The sequence below is a fragment of the Orbicella faveolata genome, unplaced genomic scaffold (genome assembly GCF_042242905.1).
Source record: "Orbicella faveolata isolate gen_17 unplaced genomic scaffold, um_ofav_v1 contig_34, whole genome shotgun sequence".
Taxonomy (NCBI): domain Eukaryota; kingdom Metazoa; phylum Cnidaria; class Anthozoa; order Scleractinia; family Merulinidae; genus Orbicella; species Orbicella faveolata.
Genome location: NW_028301563.1, coordinates 11138376 through 11159496, shown reverse-complemented (window position 1 = coordinate 11159496; position 21121 = coordinate 11138376). Strand labels below are relative to the sequence as shown.

General features: G+C 38.4%; 1 protein-coding gene across 1 annotated transcript; it reads left to right on the top strand.

Annotated features, from left to right (window-relative positions):
* Positions 1–2386: 2386 nt before the first annotated feature.
* LOC110050145 (putative ubiquitin carboxyl-terminal hydrolase MINDY-4) lies at positions 2387–20453 on the top strand. The gene is made up of 23 exons (XM_089270825.1): positions 2387–2901; positions 4341–4396; positions 4954–5017; positions 5800–5924; positions 7268–7784; positions 8082–8146; positions 8542–8598; positions 9002–9035; positions 9631–9703; positions 9988–10049; positions 10343–10459; positions 10956–11041; positions 11315–11416; positions 12156–12219; positions 12535–12600; positions 13751–13821; positions 14344–14407; positions 15105–15191; positions 16806–16880; positions 17485–17588; positions 18949–19025; positions 19717–19789; positions 20143–20453. Exons 1-23 carry the CDS (start codon positions 2842–2844, stop codon positions 20189–20191), a joined length of 2148 nt encoding a protein of 715 aa, XP_089126951.1. The 5' UTR covers positions 2387–2841; the 3' UTR covers positions 20192–20453.
* Positions 20454–21121: the final 668 nt, after the last annotated feature.

Sequence of the window (21121 nt, the reverse complement as noted above, 5' to 3'; positions counted from 1 at the left end):
AGAGCAGGCTAATTTATCGTTAATTTGCAAATTAACGCGCGCGCTTTCGGGCGTCGTTTTCCCAGTCGTATAATAATTGAGTAAACGTATAAAAGCTCGAGTAATAAAGCAATTAACTACTGATATTGGAAAATTCACTCAAATTGCACTCGCCTAGGCTCGTGCAAAAAAAAAACCTATAGAAATTTTTGATCAAAAGAGATTTGCTAAAGCAAAGGCATACAAAGATTACTGAAAGATTTTATACTCGACGTTTCAGAGCCATCATGACGCCAATAGAAATTAAGAGAAATTAGCATAAGAGAGCGAATCTTTAAGTCGGGCTAGATGGTCCTAGATCTGGAAATTAACATACTGGCTGAACAAACACTTAAGAGAAAGACTGAGTCAGTTTGCACGTTCACCTCTACTGAAGGCCTTCGAGAAAACAACGTTGGACAACAAATCACGCAAACAGTTTTGCAGGATTTGCATGCTATAGAAAACAGGAAATTGAGGTCTTATACGTAAAACGTCACGAAAGGGAGAGGCATTACTTAGGCGAGCTACGGATCACAGTTTTTGGTGCCAATACTGTGCTCTGCGTGTCTTCAGGTCGGGCTTCCGTCCGTCTACTAGCCCGTGGGGGTACTCCGTAATATAAGCTATATAGGTATGATCGCGTTAACATGTCCAAGGGGTATGATTTTTGAGTGATTTATAACTTAAGGTGCACGTGGGGCATTTAATTAGTCTCTGGATCGAGGAGGTTGCCACTCTGATTGTGAACATTTTTTTGATTGCCCTCATCATATCTCACTCCACCCATGAAAAAAGAAAAAGGCTACCGGCGAACTGTCAGCCTTAAAAAAAATGCGACACTCATCCAAGTGATGGTTGGGGGAGTAGCAATGTCCCTCAATAATCGCTTTATGTGGTCAAAATCTGGCTGATTTAAAGTTAAGCTTCAGCACAGTAATCTAACAGTAATGTTAAAACCCTTAAGATTTGTTAAGCACCTTGATGCACTATCAAGACAGTTCCTAACGATGGCACGGTAAAGGAGAAAACTATTCCTCCCAAAATTCAGTTTTTGTTCGTTTGATTGCGAGAAGAGGGTTTGCGCTAGGATTCGGTAAAAGTGAAAAAAGGAACTAATCTCTTGTAACAATAACAATAACAATAACAACAACAATAATAATAACAATAACAATAATAATAACAATAACAATAACAATAACAATAACAGTAACAGTAACAGTAACGGTAACAATAACATCGACAACGACAACGACAACGACAACAATAACAATAACAATAACAATAACAGTAACAGTAGCAATAACAACAACAACAACGATAACAATAACAATAACAGTAACAGTAACAATAACAATAACAATAACAATAACAGTAACATCAACAATAATAATAATAATAATAATAATTTTATTAATGTGTCGAATCGTTTTAGCTGAGGGATAACCCTCTACTAATAGAGGATACCTACATAAAAAGAAATTACAAAACCTAAGAATGATTTAAGATTAGTCTAGAAATTCAGCAAAGTTTGTCACCTTACATATTTTGGGTCTTGTCCTTTTATAAATCAGTGAGATAAGTTGATTCGAAGCAGCACATGATTGTTGTTGATGATAGTCACCACGGGCCGTAAACTGCAGGTATAAAACTCAGGCTCCACTTCACTTGCACAATGTACGTAACTTTCAGCAACGCTGTTATCGCACTTCTTACCTTTCCGACCCCCTTTGACTATTTTTTGCAGAATATAAACGACTGTAGAGGAGTTTTTGAGCAAAATATTTCAGATGCAAATTTCTAAAGTCACATGTTTCATTCAACTCAAAATACGTACACCGCGTCAGGAATTTTCCCGCCTTTTATTGGATCATGAAATGTCCACGGCATCGAGTCGATTTTTAATTAATTTACTTGCATCTTTTTCAAAATTGGGGAAATATTGGTCATTTTTTCCCTTTTTTTTCTCTTTTCAAACTCATGGTTGGTGCCGCAGGTGAGGTATATGAAGTAAACTTGGAAAAAAAGAACAAGAAAATTAAGAACTACTGGAACTACATGTGTTCTGGGGCCCGTTTCTCGAAGGTCCCGAATAGTATTCACGCCCGGAAAGCCATAGCAAAATCTCAAACCTTATGATTACAGAGCTGTTTTATTCACATATTCTTAATATGAACAGGGGTTCTCTTCACACAAGAAGTTTCAGGCGTATATACTTCTCCGTTTTTAGAAACAGATGGACTAAAAATGGCTTTACGGGCCCGAAAAGTTTCCGGGGCTTTTCGAGAAACGGGCCCCAGGCCCGGATCCCCGCACCGAATGTTTCCCGCCAAAAGTCATTCACAGTATCCCCAGGGCTTTTATCGCGTTAAATCCGCTCAGAGCAGAAGACTGGATCGAAATTCAACAAAATGGCGGCCGTCTCTATGTTTATAGTGGAAGACGATTTTAAAAAACTCGCAAAATAACTCACCCTGTCGCACTCTGTCGTCAGTGTTTAACACACGGTTTTAACGCTAGTCGAGGGATAAAGAGAAAAACCTGAGTGGATAAGATCAATAACGTCCTCGGGAGTGGATTTTAAGTGGTTGGTTTACAAGGGGTTTCAAGACAAAAACAGAATTTTGGTGTGTGTATTTGCTTGTACTGTATTGCTAGGGTGATTCAATATAGGCTTAAATGCTCCATGTCTGCGAAATGATGACTGGAGATCAAGGCAACCGAAATATAAAGCCCAAACACTAGTTTCTGAAGCTTCACTTGCCAGGAGAAAACACTTCTCTGTTACATGTAGCTGTTTGAATCGTCGACTTCAGCGACAACATGGCCGATTCTGTCATTTCGCTGACGGCTTCTCTTGTTAGGGAATACCTCAGCAGAAAGGTAGGTTTGAAGCTTTATTGTCAAATAAAGAATAAAACGATCTGCCTTTACCGTGTAAACGATTTTCTTACTCAGCCATATCTTGATCATCTTTGATATTCTATTCAATCGAGAAGCCAGGTGAAATGAGTAAATATAAGCTTACCCTTAATTAACTTAAGGCCAAGGTTGTTTGCTTCTACGGCAAAATGTACTGCTTAACTACTTAACATGTATTAAATATGCATGGACATAAAATCATCATTGGTAATGTCGTATATCTAGGATAATCTTGGTGCCTGCTTTTTTGGATGGAATTTGGCTAAGCTAGTTGCCTTTAATTTAAAAATTTATGAGGATGCAAATGGTTCGTTCTCCAAATCGCCTAGTAGCCTGCTAGCAGAGCTGCCTCGATCTTTCCTAGATCGTCTTTTGCAACTTATCTTGGAAAGATTGAAGCAGCTCTGCTTGCAGGGTAAAATTGCCTTTGCTCACTGTATAATGTGACAAAAATGATCTTAGATTTGTAGGTTATAATCTGGCTTTTATGGTAAGACCATTATGATGGTGTGACACCATTAAAGGCTATTAATCTGCAATAAGCAAGTTTATTTTAAACAAGGAAGCTCTACCTTCAAATCAGAACATAGAGGCTTGGGATGAGCAGCAAAAAGCAGCCCAGGGAGAAGCAGTGCGGCCGAAGGGTGAAGGTGCTTCTTCCTGCCCTCGTTCTAGATCTCTTATCACATTCCTCTATGTTTTACAACTTCACAATGGCCATCAGATATATATGCAAACAAAATTAACCAGCGCTTGGCCACAAAAGATACCACAGTGACTGCACTGCGGCTATGTAACAGACTTTCTGTCAAGGGTTTTGTCAATAAGAGCCAAAGTATTATGTCTGTTTTTTGTTATCATCAGTTCTTGCTTGCACTTAGAATTTCAGTTTCCAAAAATTAATTTTTCTTGGAATTGCCATTATCTTATGCTTCTACCATTGACTTTTGGTCAAATTGCTAAAACCCAAACCTTAGTGAATGGTACAACTGATGCTATTGTTGTCGCTTTATAATATTGCAAATTACACCAAGTGAACTGCTGATCTTAGTATTGACAAAGCCCCCTCAGCATTCTCAAGTTATCTACATGTCCTTATCAAGATATGCCTGTATCAGGGCTGTCATTAAGTTTTTAGTCACCTGTAGACTTACAGTATTTCCCACACCCATAGCAAATTTGTTACTTTATGGGTGAATTCTATCAATAACAGGCAATTTCACCCGTAGCATCAAGGGAAAATCAAGCATACTCAGCTGCAATAAGTGCTATGAGTTACGGCCCATATTGACAGCTCTATGTATGTTTGCTCCCTCTCTAAGCTGACAAGATTTGGTTGGAGTAAATATGTTTACCTAACAATAGACTCTTGGCTAAAACCTTTCTTTTTGTATTATCAGGGGTTAAAGGGCACACTTCAAACCCTTGATAAAGAGATGCCACGAAGTGAGGATAGGTATGTACATGCAGTTTGTATTTTGTATTTTTTACTTCTGAGTCTCTTTAAGATTGAAATACAACTGTGTTTTGATTTAAAAGTTAACATTGATAGTTTTATCATGTTCTGTTTCTTTCCTTCCTTCTTCCTTCCCTCTCAAATGCATTCAGATTATAGCAGCTTGAAGGTTGACTGTGTCAGGCTTCTAGCCTAGAAGTAACGATGACAAATACACTCTGACAGATGAAACTACAGTGGAACCCCGTTAATCCCGTCACCAATGGGCCACAAAAATCTGGCTGTACTAGTGGGGTGGGCTTATTAACAGGGGTTTTGAAATAAGAAAATGACTGACTGAGATTTTGTTTGGGCCAAAATAAAGTGGCTGTAATAATGAGATGGTTATAAGAAAACAAGGTGGCCATATTCAAACACTATTCAACATGTGAAGTATGATGTACATATAAGACTGTGCATTAATGTTGACAGTCATTGACATTCTAAGACGGACTGTAAAAGATTCTTTAAACAATATTTAACAATAATAATAAACAATATTTAACTTATTTTTTTAGCATAAGCAACCGTGCCCAGCTTGCCAAAGAAATGCACATTGAGAAACTTATGAAGAAGAATAAGGTATGTAAATTTCTCCTTTATTCGATGTGACTCTGCTAGTGGCTTCCACAAGGGTTGTCAAATTAAATTCAGTGACCAACAAAATATCCAATACAACATCAAGTCACTTTTTTTTTTTTACAGTTGTTTACTTTTTTAAATGATTATTTACCCACACATGTATCAAATATTTGCAAAGTATTTTTTTCTTATTTGTTTTGATCTTAATTCCCCAGCATTTCTGCTAGATACAATTATTTGCAATACCTACATGTAGAGGGCATCTAAAAAATAAGCAGATTACACATATGTAATCTATGCTGTACATGGCTGTTTTTGTGTATTACAGGCAGACCTTGGTAATTCGAACTTGGTTACTTTGTATTCCCTGTTATGTCAAACTCAAAACTGTTTCTCTTGGATTTGTTCTTCAGTTATTTACTATTAGCTATATTGAACTTCCACTATTTTGAACTACTTTTCAATTCCCCTAAGAGATTGAAATTGTGGGGTTCAACTGTATATGCGATTTGTGACGTGTACATCTGCATCTGTATATAGGCATGCCTACAGTGTATGCCTCTTTGTTATTCATTTTCTTTAGTTTTCTTTATGTAGAATATTATTGTTGTGCAAGACTTGGGGTGAAAAAGTGTCAGCCTATAATGCAAAATTTGCATTTATAAAAATGTCAGTGGTTTTTATTGTCTGATTGTCTCTGTCAAAGTAAAAGAAAGCTAGATTTTAGAATGAATATTGTAATATTCAAAATCATCAACAACAGTTTTTGTCTTCTTGTGTAGGAACTACCTGAACCATTTCGCACAATGTTGGAGGTCATGGTTAAGTTCATGAAAGAGCAAGGCGACCTTAGATCTCTGTCGTCTTCAGGAACAGACCGAACAAATCAAAAACCTAAGTCATCAAGGTATCACATCATGTATAATAATAAATATTTGAAAGTGTGTCAACACACTTTCAAATGAGCCTTTAAAGGGGCTCACTCGTGGTTTGAAAAGTTTAGCTTCAATTTTTCAAATTTGTCGTTTATAATCCGTGTCGATCTTCTGCATCCTTAGCCCTCCTTGTTCCTTTATGGTTTATCATTATCTCTTTGGTGTTTTTCTATCTTATTAAACTGTTATTTTCAGGTTTCCTACCATTTAAAGGTAATTTTTTATGTGGCCAGGATAACTTAAAATATCGTGACTGAGCTCCTTTAACACAGTTGTTATAAATTTTTGAGGTACATATAGATGGCATAATGGCCAGTTCCCTCTTTGAGATTTCCCTGCAGAGAATTACGGTGGTTGTATTCATCATTTTGGACTGGATATTTGTTTTCAATTGATGAATACAATGATTCCCTGGAGGTGTGTCTCGTGGAAGGAATTGCCATTGTTGAAGCAGACCTGTAGCTGATTTTGGCATCTTTTTCTAAAGAATTGGACCAATAGTAGGTAACTGAGTAACTGGCAGTTACAAAGTAGATAGTGATTTTTGCCAGCTACTTTTGACAACCCTGCTTTTAACCCTAAATTAACTCCCCAAAAAGTTATCTAGTGCTGGGCTTGAAAAAAAGTGCTGTGCAGTTATCTTGGACAGGGAGGCTTTCCTGCTGGGCATGGAACTTTTCTTTCTCAATTGCCCAGCTGGGCATTCAAGTCACCACAATTTGAGAACTGCTTGTCCAAAGGGCAAGCTAGAATATAAGTATTTTTTTTTTTAGCCCTGTAGTATGTTTTTAAAGTCTTGAATTCCCATTTTGCATTACAAACAGAATCCACTATACATGTATATACTACATTTACATTTATGTGTAGCTCTAATCCATTTGATCAGTTATGGCCCACTAGGTTTTCGTCAATAGTCTTGAAATCGTAGAGCCACCTGTAAGGCAATATAGTTGCAAATAGTGACATGTCGGATTTGTTTGAATGGTAAGACACAAGGGTTTCATCAACAGATGTCAAAGATAGAACCACCTGGTACCACAAGAAATTAGACCTTAAGACTGTACATGTAGCTATGTGTTCATTGATGGTTATAGTCTAATATTTCAACCACTGAGACTCAAAACATATCCTGTTAATTGATGTGAAGGGATGGGCCAGCTAGGACAAAAAGTTAGGCGCGTAGCACAAAACAGGGCTGGTTGGAGCGCAAGAGTCGAAAAGCCTAATGCACCTCCTGGCATGGAGAGGACTAACTAATTGGTGTAAAAGAGCTAACAGTAGATTGCTAAATCAGTTTTACCTCTTAAAATTTTAGAGAAACCAAAAAGGATACAAGAAGCAGAACCACTGCACAGCCAACAAACAGTGATCTCATTAATGAGCTTGAAAAACAGGAAGAAAAGGATGATAGAAAGGATTATGATGATCTTTTGAAGCGGCTCGAAAAACCTGCACGGAATGTTCCAACGACTAAACCAAGTTCACTTAGTAATGACTTAAGAACAAAAGTCAGTGCAAGTGAAGGAAGTAAACATGTACCAATTACGAAAGACTCTGGTGATTTTGTAGAATCATCAACTACAGCAGCACCTGCATCATCAAGTGATTCGATGGCAAAACTTAAGAGTAAAAGAAGACTTAATAATACTATTGGTGGGCCAGTTATTAGCTCTGGGCTTGCTGGTAAAAGAGACCCTAGGTCCCGGCATAGTACTGGAAGGCTAAGCAGCAGCTTAGGAGCTAAAAGCATTGGAAGTTTGTTTGGGGATGAAGATCAGAGCAAGGAATTGGGTGTTGCACAAACTCCAAAGTTGGATACACAAGATGATGATGTAAGTATATAAAGCTGTATATATATTTAGAAAATAGCCGTATAGAAAACAGAAAATAGCTCTATATATTAAGTTTTAGAAAATAGCCCAAAGAAAATATGCATGCTGATTGGTTAAAAATCATGTGTCTACTGTATATAACTTGATGGAAACACAGGCCCATTGGGCAAGTGAGAATAAAAAGTTACTTGCTCAGTGGAAAAATCTACTCGTCCTGGACGACAAAACGACACATTTTTTGAACCCTGACAGTTAATATGGTTTTAGGTTTGATTTTTCACTTTTGATTTTTGTTAGGTTGACACACGTCATAATGTATATGATGTTCCTCTTGATCAAATTGGGAAAGATCGGCACCAACTGTAAGTAAATGGCCCCTTTTCCGTTCTTACTCTGTTCCTTCCTTCTTTCTTCCCTTTCTCTCTCCCTTCCTCCCTGTTTCTTTCCGCCCCTCCCTTTCTCTACTTGATTCCTCTGTCTGTTTGTTTGTCTGTCTGTCTGTCTGTCTGTCATCATTCATTCCTTCCTTCCTTCCTTCCTTCCTTCCTTCCGTTCATCCTGCTTTTTTCCTTCGTTTTTTCCTTTCTTCCTTCATTCTCAGTTCTCTTACTTTCCTTCCATGTTTACTTCTTTCTAGAAAGTTCTTTTCGTTTGTATGGATACGTGGACGTTCACTGTAAAGTTCTAATTTTACAATAATTATTAGGAATTCTGAACCATTTTACTGTTAAGACTACTATGATATCATTATTTTCAGAGCAGAGGTTTCTCCCAAACAGTCTAGGAAAAGCGCATCTCACAAAAGTTCAACAAGGTTCGATGAACATTTTTCATGAAGTTTTTTATAGTTACAATACTTCACACCAACCTTTTTTGAAATTATTATTAAGTTTTAAAAGCTTCAGCTACACTCTGTATGTTTTTTGGAGGTCCTTGAGACATTTCTTATCTGCTGTTGTTACATTATTTTGCTAAGATTTTGGAAGACTTTCTGCTATTTTAGTACTTTCTGAGTATTTCTTGATGAACATTCTTTCATGGATAATCTTTTCTGTTTAAGAGTAGGCAAATAAATTTAATGCTGAAATTAATTGTACTGATAGTGATTAATGTTAGTTGATTATTGAACTTTAATAATTTATAGTGATGTCACTGAGAGTAGTTTGTAAATTCCCTGTTTTATTTTTTATAATAATAATAGTTATTATTTTTTACAGAAACCAACCTGTCTCCAATTCCAGGTCTCAAAAGGTAATTATTAATGTGTAAAAAATGTACAATGCAGTGTAATACAACACTGGATAAACACTACATCAGACTGACAAGGCACAATCCTTTGAGAATAGCTGTTATTGCAGTTATCAGTGGCTTGACATACAATGGAGGCGAAAGGGTCAATTCTGCATTGTATTGACCCTTCCGCCTCGTTTGCGTGCCTTTTACAACAAAAGAATATTTGACCGCAGACTCAACTGCAATAACAGCTATTGAGTTGAATTTTCCTTGCTATCATTTGGGAGGTAGTGGAACCTATTGTTGGGTTCAGAGCAGTTGGGTATCAAGATCCAAGAGGTACAAATGTTAACAAAACAAACCACGCTATCCAGTGGATAGTGATTTATCTGGTGGATTGTGTTATCCACCTTTTGAACAACCCAGGTCAGATCTTTAGGTGTAATGCTTCTCATTGACATGCTGGAGGGTTAGGGGTGAAATATTTTCAGCAGTTATGTTGCCTGCGCCCCACTGGAAAAAGGAAAAATAATTAATTTTATTTCAAATGATGTCAGTTAGTACATGTTTCCATGGTCTCATTTTTATAGTTCTTTTTATTATATATTTCCAGTCTAGAAGTAGTGATCTAGTGTTTGAAGACGTTGACGAGGACTTTGATCAAGAACTTGGACAGCTGTCATTAGGTACACTGAGTAGATTTTGTGAATGTTGTACTGAACCCTTGGCTTTACAGTTTCAAAGGTTTTTTTTTTTATTAGAAAAGACAGATATCTTCTGGGAGGAGTTTCCTGGTATATCATATTCAACTTTGAGCTAACTATTATAGTTACTGTATTAAACATGATAAGACATTAGTGTTGATTCATAATGTTACTTGTAAGTAGGTTTACTCAACTGAATATGTTTCGGACAGTAAATTTAATGTGTGTAAGGAACATTGTCTAACAATGATGCAACTTATTTTAAGGTCCAAAGAAAATTGCCTCAGCTGATGTTCAGAGTAAACCCATATCTCTTGAAGTTGCAATGGTAAGATATCGTGATAATGTGTATGTATATGGAGGGTAGGGGTAGGAGTTTGGGAGCCTGGAAGTTGAAGGGGTGGGAACTCTATAGAGGGTGGGAGAAGAGAGGGTAGTTAGTGGAATTCCAAGATTATTGTTGTTGAGAAAAAGAGATACAATATTTAATGCAATTGTAAGAAAAACATGGGGGAAGTCCTTAAGGGGAAGTTTAGAACCCTTCTTCCCCAAGACAGCCACTTTCAGAAATATCACAGCTGCATATTAAACTAGAACCTTCTGTCTTTTATTAACTACCAGGGCTTAAAAAACCTCATCTTTGGAACTGCTACAACAAGCTTTACACCTGAATGGAGGAATCAAAGTTTTTCATTCTGTGATCTGTATCGATTGGAATATGGAATTGTACAACTTAAGGTGAATTAGTGCTTTGGAAGTTAATGAGTAATTTAATGTACATTGTATTTGCTAATTCTACACGAAGAAATGGTAACAAAATGGTGGGTGCAATCGTCATCTGGCCTAAGCATTATACTCTCTGGTGGAAAGGCTTTGGTTAATGGCAAGGGCACTGTGAGTAAAAGCACAAGGGAACACTGCTAATCTCTCTTAATGGATCAGACAAACTTCAGCTAATCTAAGTTTGGTTTGATGGTATTACTATTGTGGAAGGGCGGTCGCCGACTGGCTAGTGTGCTGGACTTTAGACCGATAGGTCAGGGCTTGAGCCCTGGTCAGGGTTATTGTGTTGTGTTCTTGGGCAAGACATTTTTCTCTCACGGTTGTATGGACCACTGGCCTGATGCAGACTTAACCATTTTACTACAGTATTGTATGTGGCAGTTATGTGTTATAATTTGTATTGAAATGCAAAGTATGCACAATCTTGACACATACAGTCTCTTTTTTACAGGGTGGACCTTGTGGTGTGCTCGCAGCTGTTCAAGGATTTATCATCAAACACTTGCTGTTTGGAGGCAAAAAAGGCGATACAAAAAAGTAAGCACTTGTTCTCTCTTAAGTCCTTACACAATTTAAGTCTTTCCCACATACATACATACATTCTTTATTCAAGACGCAAAGTTACATTAGTATACATATAAAAACAACAAATAAAAAAAGAAAAGGCGTCTCGAAAAGGAAGTTATGAGGTGAACCCTATGTAAAAACTCCCTAAAATAATACGAGAAATACAGAAATCCTAAGTGCAAGCCTTTGTTTGCCTTTGTTTGCAGAATAATTCAGCACTGATGTTGTTTTGGTTTTCTTTAGGAAGCTCCAGCCATCTTCACGAGAAAGAACAAAAGCTCTGACCTCTGCTATCAGTGAAATATTGTGGAGGGCTGGGGATAGTAAAGAAGCTACAGTGGCTTTGTAAGTTTATGTACTGTCTATTTCTCTGCACACTGTCCTACGAACAGGTCTGTAGTGCTTAATAATTTATCACTCTGCACGCAATGCAGACCTAGATCCTAGATAATTCTGACGGTGGTGGTAAAAGCCTTGTTTTGGCAGATCTTTGTTGAAACGTTTACAAAGAGAGGTGATTCGTACTTACGAATGAAGTAGTTGATCTTTAAATGGTATATTGACCAGACTTCAAATCAAAAGCATTACTTGATTTCTTGGGTTGTGCACGTGTTCTTGGACAAGGCACTGTACTCTCATATCCGTAGGACTTATTTCCACTCAGGTTTATAAGGGCAATCTAACAAAGAAAGTGTTGGTAGATACCAGGGTAAGCTGCAGTGGACTAGCATCCCATCCAGGGGGAGACTGGGGACCAGTCCTAGTCACCTGATGCTACATTAAGGTTACCGTAAACCTTCGCGGGTGTCCTTAGCGAAAAAAAATATTACCGCGCTGTCTTAAAGACAACCACTACAAATTATATATCAATGCAAAGGTTATAGAATGCTCTATTCGATAAAAATTGTTTTGCCTCAATTTTTTTTAATCATAAGGCGAGCGCGACCTAAAAGCGCGAAACGACCGACGTTCCATTGAGCGAATTTATCGGGTAACAAACTCGACCGCATCAACAAAGCTACTGCATTATATCATTCAATGTCTATTTGTTTTTAGTCAGGTGATTTGTTTTTTCTTTTCGCAGGCCCACAGGTGGTTCTAACTTTTTTGGTGCTGGAAGATACAAACCCGATCAGTTAACTGAGGCGGTAGGCAATAAAATAATTGTTCAACATCAGCTGATCAACCAAATGATTAGTTGTAAAGTACATTGAATTATATCTCTACCAATCAGTATGATTTTAAGGCTGAGTAGCAAGGGCATGCAGTATTTTCTTTCAAATTGTCGCGCAACACTGTTGCATCGCAAGTTCGAACGTTTTACTACGCGTGTCACCATGTAACAAGTTGTGGCATTCAAGTTAGAATTTTGATTGAAGTATTTGAATAACAACGATTTGACTACACCAGTAATTTTCAGTGTAGTTTTGCTCTAGTGTAGTCTTATTTTGTTTTTGTTCCAGCTTGTTTTGTACACTTTCAAGTCGTCAGAAAGTCTTCATAGTTTTCTTTCTCAAAATATATCTCAGGTACGTTCATCTTGTAGAGTTGACATTATGTCATTTTAACCCTAGCTTGTAAACAGAAACGGTCCTCCATCTCAGTGTTGCGTTGGCAAACTAGGTGTTGCCGCCGATACAATACCTGAAAATCTGTGTGCGTTAGCAGGCTAGCTAATTGCTTCAAGCGTGGTTTATAATTGATATTTCAAGCAGTTTTCAGTTGATTTTCCTAAGACTAAAACATTCACAAAGGACACACTGACAATCCAGTGAACAACTCAAAGCAAATACATGCAGCCGACGCGAGGCGCGAGAAAACGTGTGCGAGCGAGTGGTTTCGGGATTAGTTTTACTTTTGATTGGATGACAAAGTGGCGCGAGCTTTTAAGTGAAGATTTAGTCACAAAAGCCAAAGCAAATGCAAATTACTTTCAACATAGATTGCTGGCAGTTTGTTTTACGCTCGAAATCAGGCAGGGATCATGAGGCGAGATATGTCTGGCTAGAAGGGATTGGGACGATCCTGAGAGATAAGACAAGCTGCCAACAGTCTCCTTTCGACGGCACTGAAGTGAAAACCGCGCTATTTACCGGTAAAAGATGTGTAGACTACGTAATATTCGTAATAGTCGCCAACAGGATGCGATTTCTTAACTGTTTAATCTGAAATTGGATGTACATTATTGAATGTAGTCTGAGAAAGGATAAATAAAGTCAAACATATCATTCACACTGAGCTAAGACCAAGAATCTAAAACCAATTCACCACGCCCCGCCCAATAGACAACAACAGACCAAACAGTCCAGTGTTAGAAATTACAGTGTTATAGTTAAGGGTAAAAACAAAAATGATAGGAGTGCTGACTACCCGAAATAACCTAAGAGTTAAAAATGCCAGGAAGCCAGTAAAAGAAACGATATTTTGCATGTTTAGGTCAGGGACACAAAACAAACAAACATAAACACCCTAAAAATAGAAAGAAACAAAGTTAAGCTCACTAACAGTAGACTAAAGTTCTAACATTGCAAAACAGTACTTATTTTTATCCAGGAAGAGCGATGTACGGACCGTTTACCTAGGGATTTTGTAATCAACTAGATTTAAACTTGTCTCTTTGCCATGCTCTTTTCCTCGTGCATGTACAAAGTGCCTTTTATCGTTTGTTTTATCTTCCAGTTTGAATCTGATAAGAGCAGTGGGTGTATATTGCTCTTGTATTCCGTGATATTGTCAAGGTCAATTCAAACGTAAGTACAACAACCACATTATCAACTGAGTAGGCTTAGTTCTTGCCGTCGACTTGTCATGTTCTTCCTAAGCGTAGGACAATTTGTCAGTAAACAGTTTGACTTGACAGTGTGCAAAGAAAGTCCGGGTTCTCCGGTTTTCCTCCCTCCACAAAAACCAACATCTCAAAATTACAATTCAACCAGGATAGGGAACCCGCATGAAAACCAGCTGAGGCTGATATGCTTCCTGTCTATTATATTTCGTTATTTGCTCGAAGGGAAATCCCGAAAGTTTGTTTTCCGTGCACCCTGCTTGACGCTATGAAGATGAATCGAACACACCCGCTCAGTCGAGCTCAGGTTGTCGAAACGTCAATTACCTACAACCTCAGGTGTCCCAAGCTCATATCCATGAAGATCGTGATACTAATGTTGTTGTTGTTGATAGAAGCACTTTACTGCAATCAGTCCATCTGCTTTAAACGATAAAGAAAGAACAGTCAGATAGCACTGACGCAATGTGATGGTGTTTTCTTGCAGGGTGATATCAGACATGGACGAGCCAACTAACACGCTGATGGGAGCCCATGGCTACTGCACGCAGGTAAGCTTTTCATTTCCTTGAAAGTTCCACTGATAGAAGTCCCTTCCACTTTTTACCCCTTGAATACGTTGTATTGTCCCCTACTCTCCCCATGTCCTGAATCAATCCAACAACTTGTTCTACAAATATAAGTCGTAACGCTAATCAACGGATTAATTCAATACTATCTAATGGAAAAGTGATAACAAAACTAAACCCATGTACCATTTTATTGATTTTCTAGGACGAAGAATTAATGTGAAGCTTGATTAATTCTACTATTTACGTTAACAACAACAGCAAGCTTTATTTTCCCCATTTGGTCTACATATAGCGAGATATTTGTGTGAAACTACCTGAAATAACTACAGAGTTAAAGAAGGCAGGCAGCCAGTTTAACAAATATATTAATACAAATTTGTGTATGTGTATCCTACACATACACAAACACATAACACATAACGACAGAGAACACACACTGAGCGCTAAATAAATGCTATACTTGAATGGTAATACTATGGAGAATCAATTTATACTAGAATACTAGTACTATATCTCAAGAATCAAGCAGTTTTGTCCTAAAGAGACCGGCTTGGAGTGCGATTATGATTTTATCAGATCCTAAAAGCCGTTCTTGGTCAAAGTTAATCGGCCTACTCTTGGAAACATTTTCCAACCTTTCAATCTTACCTGATTTTACATGTTATTTTTTTCTTAGGAAATGGTCAATTTAGTTATTACTGGAAAGGCGGTCTCCAATGCGTTTGACAACACAATGGAAATTGATACAGGAGGAGCGAAAAAGGTATTACTTATAGTCACACTGTTTTTCTTTTATAGCTATTGTAAATGGAGCTTCGTAAAACCAAAACCAAAGTTATCACTCTGGCCAATCACAAAGGACATAGACAATCCAGTGAACCAATCAAAACTCACAGCAAATATATGTGGCCGACGCGAAAGCGCGGGAAAACGTACGAGTAAGTCGTGATGGATTTTGGTCTTGGTGCGAGTTTTTTTGAGCCAATCGCGCAGCGTATTGAAACAAAACCAAAGAAAACGCGTTTTACTTCCGGCTGGAAATTGAAAACTGCTCTAACATCTTTGCTGTATCTTGCAGTTTACAGTCGTATATGACAGAGAGTTTAACCATGACGTTTACGGCAGATTGTCGGCAAACGGCAAAGATTTCCTCTGATTTTTTATTCTTTTCTTGTAATCCTTAAATAAATCACACAAAAATAGAAAAATGTCTTCAGCTATTCACTGCAAATACAGATATGTTCACTCTACTGTACAGACAGCTGAAGACAGACGGCACAAAAGTTTCATTTTTGCCGTTTGCCGTTACGTCATGCTTAATCTCTCTAATAGCTCTTCATGCATGGCACAAGGGTTTGATGGTCTCATGGTCTAATGGGTTGTTGTGCGCTGAACTCCGGATTGACTGGTCTGGGTTCGAGGCCCAACCGGCCTCGTTGTTGAGCAAGAAACTTTACACTCACAGTACCTTTGTCAAACTGCTAGCACAACCTGAAATGAATGCTGGGGCTAACCTCTGTTAGGTACTGGTAACTCTCTTTCGCTATGTACTGAAACAGAATTCAGCTTCACAGCATCCCTTCTCTCAGACTAGGCATTGTCTTCGATGCTAAAAACCAAGAATATTATTTTTTTCTTTTACATAGACATGTCGAAAGCTTGATCAGTTTTATTATCGCACACTATTTTCAGAAAAACAGCTTAACGTAAGATGGTTTACAATGATATAGGAAAAATAAATACAGATAGAAATTAACTACAAGAAACAATATTTAATTGTGTACAGTGACCAAAGTAGCCAATGAGCTTTCGAGTTGGTCACTGTCATGTAGATATAAGTTGGCGTAGGCCGCATGCTGATTTAATTTAAACATTAAAGACGATATTATTATCATAAAAGAAGAAAGACATACATAAATGCAAGCTAAGTTAAAGGAAAAACAATGTCCTGAATATTGTACAGTAGTGTCTTACATAGCTAACAGTTAAACTATGGTCAGTTTTGAGTGGTCAATAAGAATCTTTTATACCGCTTTTTGAAGAGCATGTATGGAAAACGTTTAAGTTCTGGTGGGACAGATTCCCAGATTTTTATTGCGGAGAATTGAAATGTAGATACACCATAATTAGTGCGTACTGATCGCTTAAAGAAGTTTTGATTTGCTCCATACCTGGTATTATATATGAATGAGTCTCTGATGCAGGTGTGAGAATACTCAACAGTACAGCTGGGGTGTTACTTTTATCATTCTTAAGTTTATGTGTAAAAAGTGATACTTTTAGTCTGTGAAATGTAATAGACGTTTTATTTCTAGAAGAATGATATAGACTGCGTTTTGCTTCAGCAGAATCTCAATTTGTGTACATTTTTCCTCAGAATGTCTTTAAAGGACTAGACAAACAAAGTGACGTTGGGCTTCTGTCGTTATTTGAGCACTACAAATCTTGCGAGGTTAGCACAGTTAAGCTAATGGGGTGTTACGTCATTTTGTTGTGGCGGCGCGGTGGCCTCATGGTTAGTGCGCTCGTCTCCGGATCGAGCCCTGACCGGGGACATTGTGTTGTGTTCTTGGGCAGGAAACTTTACTCTCACAGTGCCTCTCTCAGCCCAGGTGTATAAATGGGTACCGGCGAATTTAATGTTGGGGGTAGCCCTGCGATGGACTAGCATCTCATCCAAGGGAGAGAAGAAATATTCCTAGTAGCTTCATGCCACTGAAACCGCAACCTGCGAACAGGCTCCCGGTGAGCCCGAACGCTCCGCACCGATGGCTTCGCTCTCCGAATTCTTCTGTTTCGCGCTTGCCAAAATTTTTTTCCGTCCTCGCCGGGAGCCTGTTCGCAGGCTACTGAAACCGGAGAAAAGCCCCGGCCTGGTGTGCCACTTGGCTCATAGGCAGACTTTACCTTTTAAGTCATTTTGTTACACGGGAAGATTTGATTTTCTTTTATTTTGTGATAAAACAGAAACTCGCAATGGATAGGATAGGTGATACCTAACGTAGAGGGTTGTTCATGGTTTGATCAGCTTTTCTTTAATTTTTCTTCTCGGTCAGGTTGGCGTTAACTTCAAGACGCCCAAGTATCCTATCTGGGTCATCTGTAGTGAAAGCCACTTCAGCGTGTTGTTTTCTGTGGACAGAAATCTCTTGGATGATTGGTGAGTTGCTCAACATATTGTGCTTTTTGGTAACCTTACTATCTCTAACAAGGGAATAGTAATCGCCTGCAGTTTTGAGCCACCTTAAGGTGGCTCCATAGGGTAATCATTACTGGCGTTGCGCGCGCGAGTGTTATGTTTTGAATGCTGTTTTGCATTCGCTTTCACACCTAGTCCTCTCAAACTTATTACATGTAATAAGCAATGATTAAATAGTGTTTTACTATCACCTCTGTTAAAATTTTGGGATTTAGTCTTAAATTATAAATGCCAAAACAAATGTGTTTTTTACTGTTTTTATGGCTTTATTTGTGATTTTCATGAATTTCCTTCGGTGAAATCTTCCAAAATTGTTACATCACATCGCTTTCAGCGGGATACGAATTTTAAACACGAAAAAAGTAGGGTTTGTAAAGGCAGTTTTTTCGATATTTTCAAATTTATGTCTTTTACCGCTGCAAAAAACCTGGTCTTATAGATTTCCCTGAAAAACAAGCTCCGACTAAAGTAGAATATTTACTATCAATCTGCCAAATTTTACGGAATTTCACCGAAGGAAAAGCGAGAAAATTCACTGTCAGTTTTGCTTTTTGTGCTCATGTTGACGTAACAAAATATCGAAAAACACTGACGTTTTCCTTTAAGTGCGCGATTACTTCCTCAGCGCTCGTGCGATCGTAAAAGTCTAGAGAGCCACCTTAATGCTAAGCCAGTGGTATTAAATTGCGTCAGTTTGTCGATCTGTGTGCTTTGTTGTCTCTACTCGCGGCGTGTAAAATCTATGTCATAAAGCAAATGAAGAAGCCTAAGCCGTTTATTACACTGTGATAAAACACTCGAGAAATGTAGAAAACACTCGCCTCCAGTTCGTGTTTTCTACATTTCCTTCTTGTTCATAGATAGCCGTCGCGTTTTATCAAAGTGTAATTTACGGCTTAGGCTTCTTTCTTTGTTAAGTAAACCGCTCTTATGAGCTCCAGCTGAGTAGTGGCTAAGTAGTGAAGTTGAAGTAATGACTAATTAACAAATAAAGAAGTCTAAGTCGTGTATTACACTATGATAAAACACGACAGCCTTTGAGAACACGACGGAAATGTAGAAAACACGAGCCGCAGGCGAGTGTTTCTACATTTCTCGAGTGTCCTCAAATGTCCGGAGTGTTTTAACTATCACAGTGTAATTCACGGCTTAGACTTCTTCATTTGCTTTATGATATAGAGTTAATGTGGTGAAAAACAATAAAACATCCTTTTTTCTATGTTTTATACTCTGATAAAACATGGGTTTTTGACTAATCAGAGCGCGCGCAGGGTCCTATCTATATTATAATGCATTTTTCTTTGGTTCTTGCCTCTTTTAGGAAGCTTGAGAAGAAGTTTGATCTTTATTATTATGATGGTTTGGCTCGGCAAGATGAGGAGATAAGATTAACAGTAGGTGAGGAATTACAACGTTGCCGTTAATTACAATTTATTGTCGAAATCGTGCCGCTAAAACCTAGTTTGCATGCGACGCTCTTCATACCTGTACAGGTTTGACGGTATTAGAATTAGAAAACGAGTAAAGAAAAACGTTTCCAAACGCCGCCCGGACGCTATATCCACAGAGCCTGGGAGAGAGTAGACGGTGATTGGTTTTATCAATGGCAGAATGTATTGTTCCTCTCTGGTACTTTATCTCTTGGGTGTTTTTGTATCTCTAAACTATTATTTTCAGGTTCTCATCAATTTAAAAGTACTTTTTTTCTGGGTCAAAATAACTCAAAATACCGTAAGTGATCTCCTTAAGGGAGGTTAGGTGTTGGCTTACTTGAGGTACCTGGAAGCCCGGCCTTGAAAGGCTTAACTGTGGTGTATTGAATGGTTCACATGACGTCACGGCAGCCATATTGGTGTCTTAGAACAATCAAGCGACGGCCATGTTGGTGTACCAAACCAACCCTGTGGGAGTTGAACTCTTTTCTAATGTAAACACTTTCTTTTTTTTCAATAAATTTGCATGGCTCTTGGCCACGTGAGTGAAAACGCCCTCTACGCTGTGTTCACTGTCACGGCCGTCTTTGACATTGTTATCGTAGTACTTAAATAACTTTTTTTACGTTATAAATACATCTCTTTTTTTTAACCAGATACAACGAGAGAGTGTCCGGATTACAAAGACATCGACCTTGTTCCTCCATTGGAACATTGCATAAGAACAAGGTTTGTATTGTGAGAAATCTCCTTCACATACGCTCTACTGGCTGGTCACGCAAAATTTCCTAATGAACGATTGTGTCACGAGAGAAAATAACGCATGCACACAAGCTCTCTTAGGGGTAGGGGCTGAGGAACTTGTTCCCAGGTTATGAGATACTCAACGAGTTTTCGATTGACCAATCATAAAACGAGCATATCAGCTTGACGTCATCAGCATTGACATGTTAGCAACATCGCTGCCTAAAACCACGGGTTCAATTTCTTTTTGGCTTTGCAGTTAATTTAGTTTGTTTATCAAAAAGTACCCACTGAACTCCGGTGTAATATCGTTGTTTGACGAGATTCTTCCTCCGCAGATGGAAAAACGCTGTCATAGACTGGAATGGTACGGATCCAATCTTGTGATATTCATTTGAACGGAATGGAATCGATCCCAAAGTTCTTCTCAGAATGGAAACGTTAGAGAATTTCCCTGTCTGCAAAAGCTGCATCAAAACCGTTCGCATTCAAGCAAATCCAGTCCGCTCTTTCAGTGGAGTATCAAATCTGCTCAGAAACTGAGAACAGCGCGTGATCTGAATGAACTTTTAACTCGACAAGGTTGTGCATTTGAAAATGGTATTGCTATTAATATTTGTAAATAAACAAAAACCGTTGTGTAACTTAAGCTGTTTCCCCTGTTGCGTCGCAGACAGGTTTTTGAACTGATCTAAGGTGCCACGACGTCTACAGTTAACTCTTTCTTCACGCACAACCGCTTTCCGGACGAGGTACATTAATGCTAGACAATCTTCTCAAAATAAGTTTCCCGGCGGTATAGCTCCTTGATTTAACTGAGTTTTGCCACTGCATTTGGCGCCTCTTGACCCAAACTCCGAGGTACTCTCTCTTCGCCCCAGGGAACGGGAAAGACAGGATCCTAGAAATGTTGTTGCTCCTGACCCTGTGTTCCCTGTCCACGTTTTGATATCTTTGAGATATCTACAGTTTTCCTTTGATTTTTGTTTCTTCCCATCCTTTCAATACTAGAGGAACCAACATTTCAGTTCGATCTGTTTTGTGAGGGCCACACCTTTGTTAGTCCTAAGACTGATAAATGTCAACCTCGTTAGACGAAGTCGATTTATTTACTTCAACCATGAAAAGCGTCGTTGGAATTAACAGCAGGGCTTTATAATTGGAAAAATATTTTAATTCCTTTCGAAAGAGGTGGAATTAAATATTAGCCCCTGGAAGTTGGGAGGCGGGACTTACTATGAAAGGTTTGCGCTGGCAAGATTTTAGCGGGGCTCATTTACATTATCGGACTTTTACGGTTACCCGTACCGTGTGACC